The 12536-nt window shown below is 61.8% G+C and overlaps 1 protein-coding gene across 1 annotated transcript; it reads right to left on the bottom strand.

Annotated features, from left to right (window-relative positions):
• Positions 1–2072: 2072 nt before the first annotated feature.
• On the bottom strand, positions 2073–11490 carry SLC22A12 (solute carrier family 22 member 12). The gene is given in 13 exon segments (XM_070566068.1): positions 2073–2895; positions 3400–3603; positions 3851–3957; positions 4215–4216; positions 4369–4583; positions 5344–5459; positions 5628–5728; positions 5731–5748; positions 8250–8260; positions 9060–9228; positions 9280–9458; positions 10268–10371; positions 11089–11490. Coding segments are annotated over 13 exon segments (1692 nt in total). The 3' UTR covers positions 2073–2831.
• Positions 11491–12536: the final 1046 nt, after the last annotated feature.

The raw sequence follows: 12536 nt of genomic DNA, 5'->3' as shown, positions 1-12536 counted from the left end.
GAGGAGAAGAGCTCCCGTCACTCAAGGGCTTGGTTTAAGAGGAAAGATTCCCGGACTCTGCCATTGACTCAGTTTACCCATCTTTAAGAGATGGTCACCTTGGTCTCAGCTCCTTCGTCCTGTGCATCTGATGTTGAACTTAGTATCTGGACCTGAGCTGGGGCTGCTTGGCATCTGGCTGGCCTGGCGGTGACCCCCCAGGAGAGTCCAACCAGCCTCTGGGGGTGGCTGAAATTTCAAGCACCCCGCTCCCTGACAGTTGATACATGCAAGGATGTGTCAGGAGATTCCACCTGGGGTTGGGGACCAAGGACAGGGGTTGGAGAAGAAACTTGCAGTGAAAATCTGGTTGATGCCTTTGACCTCGAAGACGTGCCCTGGCCACGCAAACCCCCAAGGGAGAGGGCACGAGCTCAGCCAGTGCTGGGGCTCTCATGGGAGCTCAGCCCTCTCCTGAGGGTACATAGGGAGCCCGTGGTACCCCGCACTGCCCCTCTACACACCCTGTCCTGGGTGAGCTGCGGCCCTGGCTGGAGGCAGGAGAATGGTCAAGAGGTCCTGAGCCACTTTCCTGTCCTCACTGCCTGAGGCCTCTACCTCAATGTGGTTGACGGGCTCTTCTTTCCCACACCGAGTTCCCTTGGCTCCTCCAGTGCGGGGTGCCCCAGCGGCTTCTGGGGTCAGGAGCCCCCTCTGGTGAGCCTCAGAGGACAGAGCATGTCCCAAGCAGAAGCCTGCCATTTGGGTGGCACACCCAGCTGGAGCACCCACAGCTGCTGCTGGGGAGGCCCCTTCTCCCTGTGCAGGGCGCCCACTTGGCCACGGTGATGACAGTCACTCCCCAGCAGCCCCAGAGAGGCAGGGCCCTGGGACCTCTCAGCTTCCAGGTCCCGTTAAGTGAGGGGTGACAGTTTGGACGCAAGTAGGCCCTGGGGTGTGGAAGACCATGACCACCTGGAGGGACCAGGAGCAGGACCACTCTGATTGTGGGCCGAGGGACAGCTCTGACCACTTGGTGAGCTGGAGGACACCCCAGGGGACAGGAGGAGCCGTCTCCCACCAGTCCTAGGTTCTGTCTTCTGGAAGCTTCTGGACACCCTGGGGCCCCAAGAGTGCTGAGCAAGGGAAAGGAAGGCAGCTGGGCAGCAGACAGGCAAGACGAAGTCCACGGCCAGCTGGGACAACCTCGCCTTCGGGCATCTTTACAAACATAATCCCTGCCCCCACCCCTTTGTCCTGGTGATCTTCACTGAGGGGCGGCCACAGGCGGATGGCTGAAAGATGTGACCCCCCCCAGATGCCCAGGGGCTGCAGCTGGTAAGACCCGGCCAGGGAGTGACCCCATTTCCCAGAAGCAAGGAGCCACTTTCTGGTTCCCATTGACCTGTTCGTGTGTGTGCATGCACATGTGTACACATCACTGATGAGCGTATGTGTGTATGTGGAGGGGCACAGCCCGCCACGGAGGTGCCTGGAAGAAGTGACACAGGCACAGGTGGACCAGAGACCACCTGAGCAGAGCTCCGGGGAGGCTCAGCAGAGAGGAGCAGGTAGGGACCCCACTGGGCAGCACACAGCTCCTGCTGCCCCCAAGTCTGTGTCACCCGGGGTGGGGGAACTCTGGTCCACCCCTTTCTGCCTGAGCCCTTGCCCTCAGTTTCCCCATGAGGGGTGCCAGTGGACCCTGTGGGGTCCCGGCTGGTTCTGAAGGGGAGGTCCCTGCCCTGGATTGTGAGGCCTGAGGGCAGGTTGGGGTTCTGTGGCCAGAGCTGGGCTCTGGAGACCTACAGCCCTGATTCTGCCCCTCCTAGCTGTGTCACGAGTGGTCAGTTTCTCTGAGCCTCAGTTTCCCCATCCGTAAAATGGGGCCCATCTACCTTGAAGGATTTAGGGACAGATGAACTGAGATGTTGCCTTGACGTGTCCAGCACAGGGCCTGACCCCCAACAGGGGCTGGAAAGGGCCACCATTGCCGCCTGGCACTCGGGGCAGGAAAGCTGGCCTAGGAAAGGGCCACCTCGGTGGGGACTCCTCAACCCAAGCAGACCCTCGGGGCTCATCACCAGAGTCAGTGAGGGGCAGTTCCTTTATTCATTGTCTCATCTCCCTTGTGCCGATGCCCCTCTGGCCCGGGAGCTGGGGACATGGGGGAAGCGGACCACCCCAACCCTCTGGGAACTCATGGGCTGGCGGGTGGGGGAAGGGTGTGTGGCCCAGTGGTGGGTCAGCATTTCACTAGGGCCTCAGGCTGGGACCTGGGCCCCTGGGAGGAGACCACTGCCCTGCGTCTGGGAGGCTGAGTGGGAGTTTGTCAGGAAGGGAAGGTGGCAGGGTGATTCCTGGCAGAAGACATGGCTGGGCAGGAGTGACCATGTGGCTGGAGTGTAGAGAGGGGTGGAGAGAGGTCTGAGCCGCCTTTGGGGTGAAGCTGAGGAGCCGAGACTCCATCGCTGGTACGGAGCCTTTGAAGTAGAGCGAGAAGCTGGGGCAGTTTTGACCGTGGGTGATGGCAGCCTCTGAGCTCCGGGGCAGGGAGCCGCAAGGAGGGGAGCATGGGGTCGACAGGCCAGTCCCTCCCCCAAACCTGTCCCCTCTCCTGTTTGTAGCCAGAGGGAGGGTTGGGTGACTGCACACCAGGCAGCCTCCTGCCAATCAAAGCATCCTTTGCCCCTTGTGTGTTGAAGGTGGCTCCTCAGACAGTGAGAGAGGCTGGGCTGGGCTGGAGAGGCAGCCCTGGGGCCCTCTGGAAATCGAGGCCTTTGCTCTCCTTCTACCTTCTGGAGAGGAGGGAAGCTTCTTCCCATGGTTCCATTGCAGGCTTCCCAGGAGGCTTAAAAATGGGTGGATTTCAGGACAGGGTGCCTCCGGGTGTTGCATGTCGCCTTCTTCACCGCCCTGTTCCGGAAGACACGGAGGGGTTGTGTCTCACAGGCGCAGAGTGTCCATCCTGAGGACTCAGGAGATACGGCTGCCCCACTCTCGGGGGCCCAGGACTGAGCTCCCTGAGCACATGATGGAGGGTGGGAGGGAGTGTGGGTGGGCAGTGACAGCCTCGATAGCCATCTGGGGGTTAGTAGAGTCTGGGGCCTGTGAGGACCCCCCAACAGCAGCCATCACACCCTCGGCTCTCCCCATTATAACAGCTATACACCCCCTTCCCCTTGACCTCTCTTGAGGGGGAGCTGAGGTCGCTGCGCTATTTGGGCCTCCAGTGGCAGAATGAAGAACAGAGGACCAAGACCACACTGTCAGCCAGGAAACTCACCCTCCCAAAGATGTGCTCTGTGAGTCTGGGCAGATCCTATCTGTCTCTGGGCCTCTGCTTCTCCCTCTGTCCAGTGACGGGGGTGGGTGCCAGGTCCGCCCCGTGCTCGGTTCTCTGGAGGTGGGTTCACTCACTGGTTCTGCACGTCTTGGATGGTGTCAGGCAGCGGCAGGTTCTGAGTCTCCGGCAGCAGCAGGGCAGCCAGGCCGCTGAGCACCGACACCAGCCCGTACAACAGCAGGGGCAGCGAGGGGCTCTGTACAGCCAGCAGCCGGACCAGAGGCCCCGGGATGCCTCCCATTCGGCCCGCCACCTGGCCCAGCCCCACTGCGGTCATCCTGCCGGCACAGACACACCAGTGAGGGGCTGCTCTGCCTGCCCACAGCCTGGACCTCTCACTCTGGCCCAGCCCTGCTCTGCCGAGGGAGGCACAGTGGGTCAGGCTGGGCCAGGACGCACCTGGGCAGCCGCAAGACCACATGAAAGAGAGAGTCACGACGCGAACATCAGGCTGGGGGAAGGCCACCCCCACACCGCCCTCCCAGCCCAGGGCTCCCCTCTCCTCAGGTCCAGGCACGGCCTCACCTGAGCATGGTGGGGAAGAGCTCGCCAGTGTAGACGATGGTGCAGGTGTAGGCAGACCCCACCCCGCCGAGCCCCAGCGCGGCCAGGGCTGAGCGCAGGTCCCATAGCTGTGGACAGAGACAGGGTTAGCAAGATTGTTACAGTCCTAAGTGACGTCATGGCCACATTCCCTGTCCCCCGGATCTGCTCTACACCCAGGCATCCTGAGCTGGACCCTGGGGTCCTCCTGACCCTCTGCGTTTCCCTGTCCTCCACTCTCCACTTGCAGACCATCAGTGAGTTCTTATTTCCTCTCCACGATTGTTCACGATGCCACACTCTCCATCCATCCAAGCTCCTCTTGCCGAGTGCAGGCCCCCGCCACCTCTCCTAGACGCCCGGCAGCCTCCTTCCTAACTGGGCCCTGCTCTAGCCCAGCACCCTCTGAGGTGGGGGCCAGGGCTTTCTGTTCCTGGCTCAGGCCCCCCAGGTAGCGAGCCTCTGGCCACAGCCGTGTGCACCCTGGCCCGCCCACTCACCGTGGGGCACCAGCATGTTGGCCAGGATGCAAAGCCTTGCCAGCACCAGTGACGCCGCCTGCACGGGTCTGCAGCCCAGATGGCTCAGCAGCAGCAGGGTGCCGATCTTGGCCAGGATGTCCACAACCCCGATGAAGAACTGGAGCAGGAAGACATCGCCGCCCAGGGCCTGCAGGGCCAGGGCCAGGCCGTAGAAGGTGAAGCCTGTGCTGAACCTGGGGGTGGGGGAGGTGGAGTCAGGCTGGGGAGTGGGCAACTCACTTACTTGTTTGTTCTCACACTCATTTCCACCCTCTCCTGCCGACTCTGTGGCGGGGTGTGGTCTCTGTAGACTACATTTCCCACGTTCCCTTGCAATGCCACTCCTCATTAGGTTGGGCCAATGGGAGGCACTGGTGAGAAGCTGGAGGCGGGACCAGGGGAGAAGCAGGGGTATTCCTCCCTCCCTCTGTCTGGGTGTCATGTCTGGCAGTGACTGTGTCCCCTGCAGGGCTCCAGCTTCCACTGAGCAGGCCCTCCCTCCTGTGGCCTCAGTGGTTTCAGTCCTTGCTGGGTGGCCCTGGCTCCTGGGCTCTGACAATATCCCTCCTTCCTCCCTGGTCCCTCCAAAGTAGGGTGGACGTGTGTTTCTGCCACTGAGTTCTCTGATTCCCTCCTCCGCCTCCTGGGCTCTTTAGCTCTCCTGGTGCCTTTGTTATGAATCCTCCTAATTAATCTCTTCCATCGACTGTGCCCTACCTGAGCCCGCCTGGCCTGGGATGTGCCCTGTTGGGAGCCTGACTGACAGAGGGGAGGTGCCAGTGCTGCCGGCCTTGTCCTGGAGGTGCTCTCAGGGCAAAGGGACCAACAGAGAGCCAGCAGAGGCTCCCTGGCTAGATGTCAGCCAGAGCCCTGATTCCAGGTTACCCGGCTGCCCCAAGGGTGCCAGAGGCAGAGTCTGGGGCCCAAGCAGGGTGGGGGTCGAAGGGCATCTACCAGCACAGAGTGGAGACACAGATCCCGAGGCCCAGTCCAGGCGTGCAGAGCAGGGTGCCCAGGCTGGCAGGACCCTGGCTGGCGCTCAGCTCCTCCTGCATGGCTGAGAGCAAGACCTGGGGGCAGCAGCGGTGGGGAGATGTCAGCACTGGGGGCACCAGGCAGGCCCTCCGCCCCACCCAAGACCCTCATCCTGGGAGGCCGGGGCCCTTGGTCGGTCTCCCAGGGGCCCTGTGTGGGGACAGGAGAGGGTTTGAGGGTCGAGCCCTGGGGGAAGGCCTGGCCTCGCCTCACTTCGGCGTCAGCGCGTCCCCCGCTGCCCTCTTCCCCTTGATGGCAACAACCCTCTGCAGCTCCCGCAGGCCCTGCTCCAGCCTGCCTGTGACAGCAGCCATCGTGCACACTCTGCGGGGGGCGAGGGAGGAATGTGGAGTGGCCCCCAGGGCTGGCCTGCATGAGCCTCACTGCCCCTCTGTCCCCTTCTGCCCAAGGGAGTGGCCTTACTGGTGCCCCCAGGCCCCAGGCTCAGGCGGCTGAGGTCAGTGGGTGGGCAGTGAGGGGCACTATGGCGTGTGGCAGCCATGCCATCTCAGATGCCTTCCTTCCCCAGAGGCCGCCCTTCCTACCTCCTCCCTCCTTTGAGTGGGGGTTGGGATCTCTGTTCTCTCCTTCCTGCCTCCCTCCTGACCCCATGGCCCTCCTTCTGCCTCACGCGGGGACTAGGCCTGGGTGAGCCTGTGTGCAGTACGGACCCCTCAGTGGCTACAGGATCATAGTCCCAAGCTCACAATAGGCTACCAGCCCGCCAGGGTCCCCCACTGTGCAGCACCTCCCCGATGTCACAGTGTCACACGGTCTTCCTGTTCACCTCCACGGCCGCGCCTTCCTGCCCGAGCTGGCTCCTCCGCGCAAACAGCTTCACACCCACCTGGGGGGCTCAGGCCTGGGGCTGGTCTCTGGTCCTGACATCACCAGCCCCCTCCACCTGCGCCCAGTCAGTCACCAATTCCCGTCACCTCTGGCGCCCCTTGCAGCCGACCAGCCCTGCAGCCCTTGCCTCGCTTTTGGCCCATTCGCCCACACCAGGACAACAGCTGCCACCTCGTGGATGCCAGTCCGCCCCACGCATCCCAGCTCCCCCTCCACATGGCAGGACCCTGTCCCTAACGCTAACCTGGCTCCATGGCCCTCGGCATCAAGCCCAGACCCCCTGCACCGTCCGGCCCAGCCGCTGAGCCCCCTGTAGTGCCCGGCACTCTGCATGTGCTCCTGCCCCCAGGCCTTTGCTCACGCAGGCCCCCCAGCCAGAGAGCCTTCCCCTGTGAGCAGCAGCCAGGGGTGGGGCTGCCTGCTCCACACCCACTCTGAGGTCCTTCAGGGTGTGCAGAACAGGGCGGAGAAGGGGAACTCAAAGTGCACATCAGAGGAAGAGTTGACCAGAGCCCGTGAGCTGCTGGACTTGGAGTGGGGCCGGTGAGGGGGAGGGTGGTGTCACGGCGCCACTGACTCCAGTGCCTGGGGGTGGGGGCTGCTCCCAACGGTGAGGAAGCCTTGGGAAGGAGACGTTAGGTCTGTGATGCCGAGCCAGCAATAACGGAGATGTCCCACAGACAGTTGGAAACACGAGGCTGGAGGCCGGGGAGGGGTCAGACTGAAGAGGGGACTGAGGTTTGCAGCATTTGGAGGGAGTCAGAGCTGGGGCCACAGGCGAGGTCCTTTGGGGACAGAGCATCCCCGCTGTGTGCTGCAGGGGCCGAGCAAGGTGGGAGCCAAGCGATGGTGACAGGGTTATAGGTGGGTGAAGCCCGATTGGGGTGGGTTCAAGGAGACTGCGAGGGAAGAAGTGGGGACAGCCTGTGCAGACACTTCTCAGGAAGAGAAATTGGTTTTTAAGAGAAGCAGAGAAGCTGGCAGGAGTTCAAGGGGCAGAGGGGCCCCAGCCTCAGATGCTCACATCCCTGCTATTCGTCAGTCCCTAAGCATGGCTTGTGGTGTCGTCATGTATGGCATTTCCTGTGAGCTCCACACAGGCAGGGACCCTGTCTCATTGCTGTCACACTCAGCATCAGCCAGTGCCCTGCACACGGTGGGCGCTCGGTGGTTATTTGTTGAAGTGAGGAAGTAGTGAGTGAGTGTGGGCACTCACACAGCACCTGGGTGGGGTGTCTGCCCAGAAAAGTGAGGTTCAGGCCCATGAGCCAGCATCAGGGTTAAGAGCCGGGAGAGGTGCCGCGGAATCTGCACCACCAACCTTCACCTTCCACCCTCCACCCTGTTGCTTTGGGGTCCATCTGCCATCCCAGAAGGCCACCTGTCACGCAGGATTGCCTCCTCTCAGAGCCACTGCATGAGATGTAATTGGAAAGTGACTGCAAATTACTTTTAAAGCCTTCATTTTAAGAGCTTTTCTGCTCTGAGCTGTTGGGCTGGGAGAGATTTGTGGAGCCAGCTTTCCTCCTAGTGTGGGTGCCGGCACCCCGTCCTCCCCTGGGCCTCTGCTGTGCTCCCTTGTCCCATGGCCTCAACGGCCAAGTGACTACTAAGTGCTGTGCCTGTGTGTGAATGAACCAAGCTCAGCCCTGCCTTGAAGGGCCCCATTCATCCATCCATCCATCCATCCACTCACCTACTCATCTACTCATCCATCCATCCATCCATCCATCCATCCACTCATCTACTCATCCATCCATCCATCCACTCATCTACTCATCCATCCATCCATCCATCCATCCACTCATCTACTCATCCATCCATCCATCCATCCACTCATCTGCTCATCCATCCATCCACTCATCTACCTATCCATCCATCCATCCATCTATCCACTCATTCATCCATCCATCCAACCATCCAACATCCATCTATCTATCTATCTATCTATCTATCTATCTATCTATCTATCTAACTAGCCATCCACCTACCCACTCATTCATCCACCCATCCACCCACCCACCCACTCACCCATCCATCCATCCACCCATCCACTCACTCATCTATCTATCTATTATCTATCTATCCATTCATCTACCCATCCACTCATCTATCTATCTACCTATCATCTATCCATCCAGACATCCATCCAACAAATATTTACTCTATACCTACAATGTGCCAGGCACTTGGCAAGGGCCATGCCTGGTTTATTTAAGGGCTGTGCAGACATTTCCTAACTTGCCATATCTGTCAGTTCTGTCTAGGGGACCGGGGGTTCCCTCTGACCACTGGGTCATGGTCCCAGTTCTTTAGTAACAATGTCAGTATGTACGGCCGACTGTGGCTGTGTGTGCTGGGAGTGGGGTGTGTGTGTGTGTGTGTGTGTGTGTGTGTGTGTGTATCTTTGCATCCCACCTCACAGCCTGGCCTATGCTGCCACACCTGGCACAGAGGAGGGGCTCAGAAAATGTGTCTGGAGGCACACCTGCCAAAGCAAGTAGCGACAGGAGAGGAGAAAGGACCAAGAGGTGACAGGACGGAATGGGGAGGGAGAAGGACGAATAAGGGAGAAGGAGGGACCTGGGAGGAGCAGGGAAGGAGAAGCGTCTCTGGCATTTGCGCCCTGGATCGGAGTGTGGCGGGCTTGTGGCCACCCGCTGTGCCAGGCTCCCATGGTTCCTCTCCCGCCCTGTTCCCCTGGCCTCCCACATCCCCAGCCTCTGCCCCCAGGGTGGAGGGTGGGCAGGGTCTCCTCTGAGGAGGGGGATGGAGGTGGCACCCACCAGGAGTACACAAAGCAGAGGAAGAAGGGGGCAGACAGCACCAGCTGCAGCGGCACCCTATCACGCACACCGCAGGCCACGGGGGCCACGAGGACCTGGCCGAAGCTGAAGCCCAGGGCATTCAAAGTCACTGCCGAGGCTCAGGCCTGCATCGATGTCCACTCCATCACTGCAAGGAGAGCGCGCGGGTCAGCCGGGAGCCTGCACGAGCCTCGCCCACACGGCCCCGGCTTGGGGGCGCCTACGAGGGTGGCAGTGTTCATCATGACGCTCGCCGTGGCAAAGGCCACCAGGAAGCGGAACAGGCAGTACACAGGGAACGTGGGAGCGAAGGCGGCAGCGGTGCCCAACACGGCCATCTGAAGGTAGCTCCAGGTCAGCAGCGGCCTGCGCCCAAGCCTGCGCACACACACACAGGAGGGTGTGGGTCCGTGGTGTGCCATGGCGTCAGCCATGGGGCTCTGGACCACCCGAACCACCTCGTGTTGCCCACTGAGCAGAGGTGGATGCCAAAGCGATACCCGGGGCCAGACCCACGTTCCTCATCCATGGAGGGCTCCTGAGCACAGACAGAGTCCTCATGGTCCAGGTGGGCATGAAGGTTCTCTCAACAGGAAATGAGCTCCCTGTCTTCAGGAGTACTCAAGCAGTGGCTGAAGGCAGGCATGTGGCTGAGCAGGTTTGAGCAGTAAATTTTCTTTTTTGAGGAAGATTAGCCCTGAGCTAACATCTGCTGCCAATCCTCCTCTTTTTGCTGAGGAAGACTGGCCCTGAGCTCACATCCATGCCCATCTCCCTCTACTTTGTATGTGGGACGCCTGCCACAGCATGGCTTGCCAAGCAGTGCCGTGTCCGCACCCGGGATCTGAACCAGCGAACCCCGGGCCACCAAAGTGGAACGTGCGCACTTAGCCGCTGTGCCACCGGGCTGCTCCATGAGCAGTGAATGTTTGATTAGAACAATGACCTTCCACAAGCATAGAGGAAGAGTTGGGGAAACCAAGGCCCAGAGAGGGTATGAGCCTTGCTCAGCAGCACAGCCGAAGGGTGTCAGGAGCGAGATGCACACACAGGCGTTCCGACTGCAAGCAGAGAGCTTTCTCCTCAGACGTGGCTGCGAGAGACCAGCTCGGGGCCAGTCAGGGCTGGGGGCAGGAGAGCAGGGGCAGTGAGGGAAAACGGGGCCTGCCTGGCCCGGGGGTACTCACCTGTCGGAGACTTGCCCACACACGGCAGCTCCCACGAGGATCCCAGCCAAGTAGATGGACTGGGACACGGGCTTCAGGGCCTGCGAGTCGCACACCAGGTCCCACTGGTGGGAGAGGAGAGCCAGGTAGGAGGGGCAGAGAGTGATGGGAAGGCTCCTGGGAGCCGGGGGTGGGTGTCCAGCCCCGTGACCTGTAGAGCCGTAGGGCAGGGCCCTGTGGGATGGCGAGGGCTGTCACCCCTGCCCAAGCCCCTCCATGGCTCCCTGTTGCCCTCTCTAGCCTCACGCCCTCCCCTGCCTTGCCCACTCAGCAGCAGCCGCCGGGAGCTGGCACCTCCTCCCCACCCCCGAGACCCAGGCCGCTTCCTTCTGGTTCTTTCCAGAGAGGCCCCTTCTCGCTGACTGGGATGGCTGCCCCTCCCGCTTCCCCAGATTTGTCTGACGTGCCTCCTGCAGTGGCCTCTGGGAATACAGTGACTCTTCTCCGAGTCCCCCTGTGACAGGCAGTGGAAATGGGGTCCTGGAGCTGCCTGAGTCACAGCTCGTCAGTGGCAGCAGGGCTCACTTGGGTGTCCAGGGCGCCCATTCTTGGTGCCGCCCCCTCTCCCACGAGCCCAGGGCAGATGTCTGTCTGTAGGCTGATTCCTGCCACCAGCACCCCTGTGGGGCCATGTGGCCCAGGATGGGCAGGAAGCCCACGAGAATGAGGCCTGAGGAGGGTCCCTCCTGGGCCTGGACTATTTTGAGTCCAGCCAACTGTGAGCTGTGACTTTGGCCTCTAAGCTGCCAGGACCTGGGGAGGGTGTCAGGGGAGGCCCTTACCTCAGCCACGATGGTGGAGGTGAAGATGCTGAGGTCGCAGACCCAGCCGTCCACGCATGGCTCCGTGGCGGCCTTGCTCCAGTTGGTGGCTGTGGTGTTGGGGTCCAGGAACTGCCACTGTGGGTGGCGGAAGCGGCGACACTGGTGGGGCCCCTGGTTGGGGCCCGGTGGGATGGAGACGGTCAGGAGGGCCTCAGGGCCCAGGGCGCCGGGGGCACTGGCCTGGGCAGTCCTGTTGTCCAGGAGGGGCACCCAGCAGCGATGGCTGGGCACGGCGGCCGAGAAGTTCTCCACTATGTTGTGAGTGGTGAGCCACACGATGGGGACCACCAGGGCTACCGTCTGGAGAACCTGGAACCTGCCCAGACCGCCCACTCGGTCCAGGAGTTCAGAAAAGGCCATGGAGCCTGCCCAGGGGGCCCAGTGGAGGTGCCCGCTTCACAGAGGCCGGCCCAGGGCCAACGGACCCAGGCGAGGGGCCTGTTTCCCCCGCGGCAACACCTGCTGTGCCAGCCGGGCAGCCTGGGGCATGGCAGCAGCCCCCGGCGTCGCTGACTCGGGGCCGGGGATCTCTCAGCACCCACCCGGCAGCCGTCACTCGGGGTGGCTCCGACTGGGACCAGAGGCTTCGAGCTGTGACCCTAAAGCCACCAGCCTCTCCCCAGAGATGCAGCTGCCCCTGGACCTCCGGGAGAAGCTGAATTTGGGAAATGGGGAGAGCGGAGACTGAAGTCACCCAGATGAATTAAACTGTGACCAGGTGGCACTTAACGGCAGAGGGGTTAGTAATCATTGTCTCAGTCAGTTTAACCCGGCTCGGAGGGAGGCTCAAATGTGAGAGGGCAGCCTCTCCTGCCCTGTGTGGGCTGGGAGCCTGGCCAGGAGCGGCCCGATCTTTGTCGATGGGGGGGATCTGGGCTCTGCCCTGGGACTCTGTGGGGCTGCTGCCACCCCTCGGTGCCCTTGCCTGGCTTGCAGGGTGGCTGTGCCCACGCCGTGAGCTGACCCAGGAGACGCACCCCCCGGGGATCCTCGTAACTCGGGGGCTGGTATGAGTCTGGAGCGACATCCTGAGCACTGTGAGGCCCGCGTCACCAGCAGCCATTGGACCCCACGCCTCCCAGCTCCAGCCCACGGCCCCTCACTCCTATCGCCTGCTGTCACCCTGTCACCCTCTCCTGAGCCCTCGATGGGGCTTCCCAATGTCACCAGACACCCCGCGGGCTCCTCAAGCTCGTTGAACCCAAAGCCACCCCCAGATCTCTGTCCCTCCCCACATCCACTCCCGAATTCAGTGTCTCATTTCATGCCTCCTGCTCCCCGCCTCCCCATCCCGCCAGTGGCCAAGCCCTACTCGTTGCTTCTCCCCACTCCCTCTCCGCAGCCATCCCTTCCCTGCACCTCCTCTGCTCCTGCCCCTTCAACCTGTCACCCAACTGCAAATCTCT

This window comes from Equus przewalskii, chromosome 11 (assembly GCF_037783145.1).
Source record: "Equus przewalskii isolate Varuska chromosome 11, EquPr2, whole genome shotgun sequence".
Lineage (NCBI taxonomy): Eukaryota > Metazoa > Chordata > Mammalia > Perissodactyla > Equidae > Equus > Equus przewalskii.
Note: the sequence above shows the minus strand (reverse complement) of the source record. Positions and strands in the feature narration are given on the sequence as shown.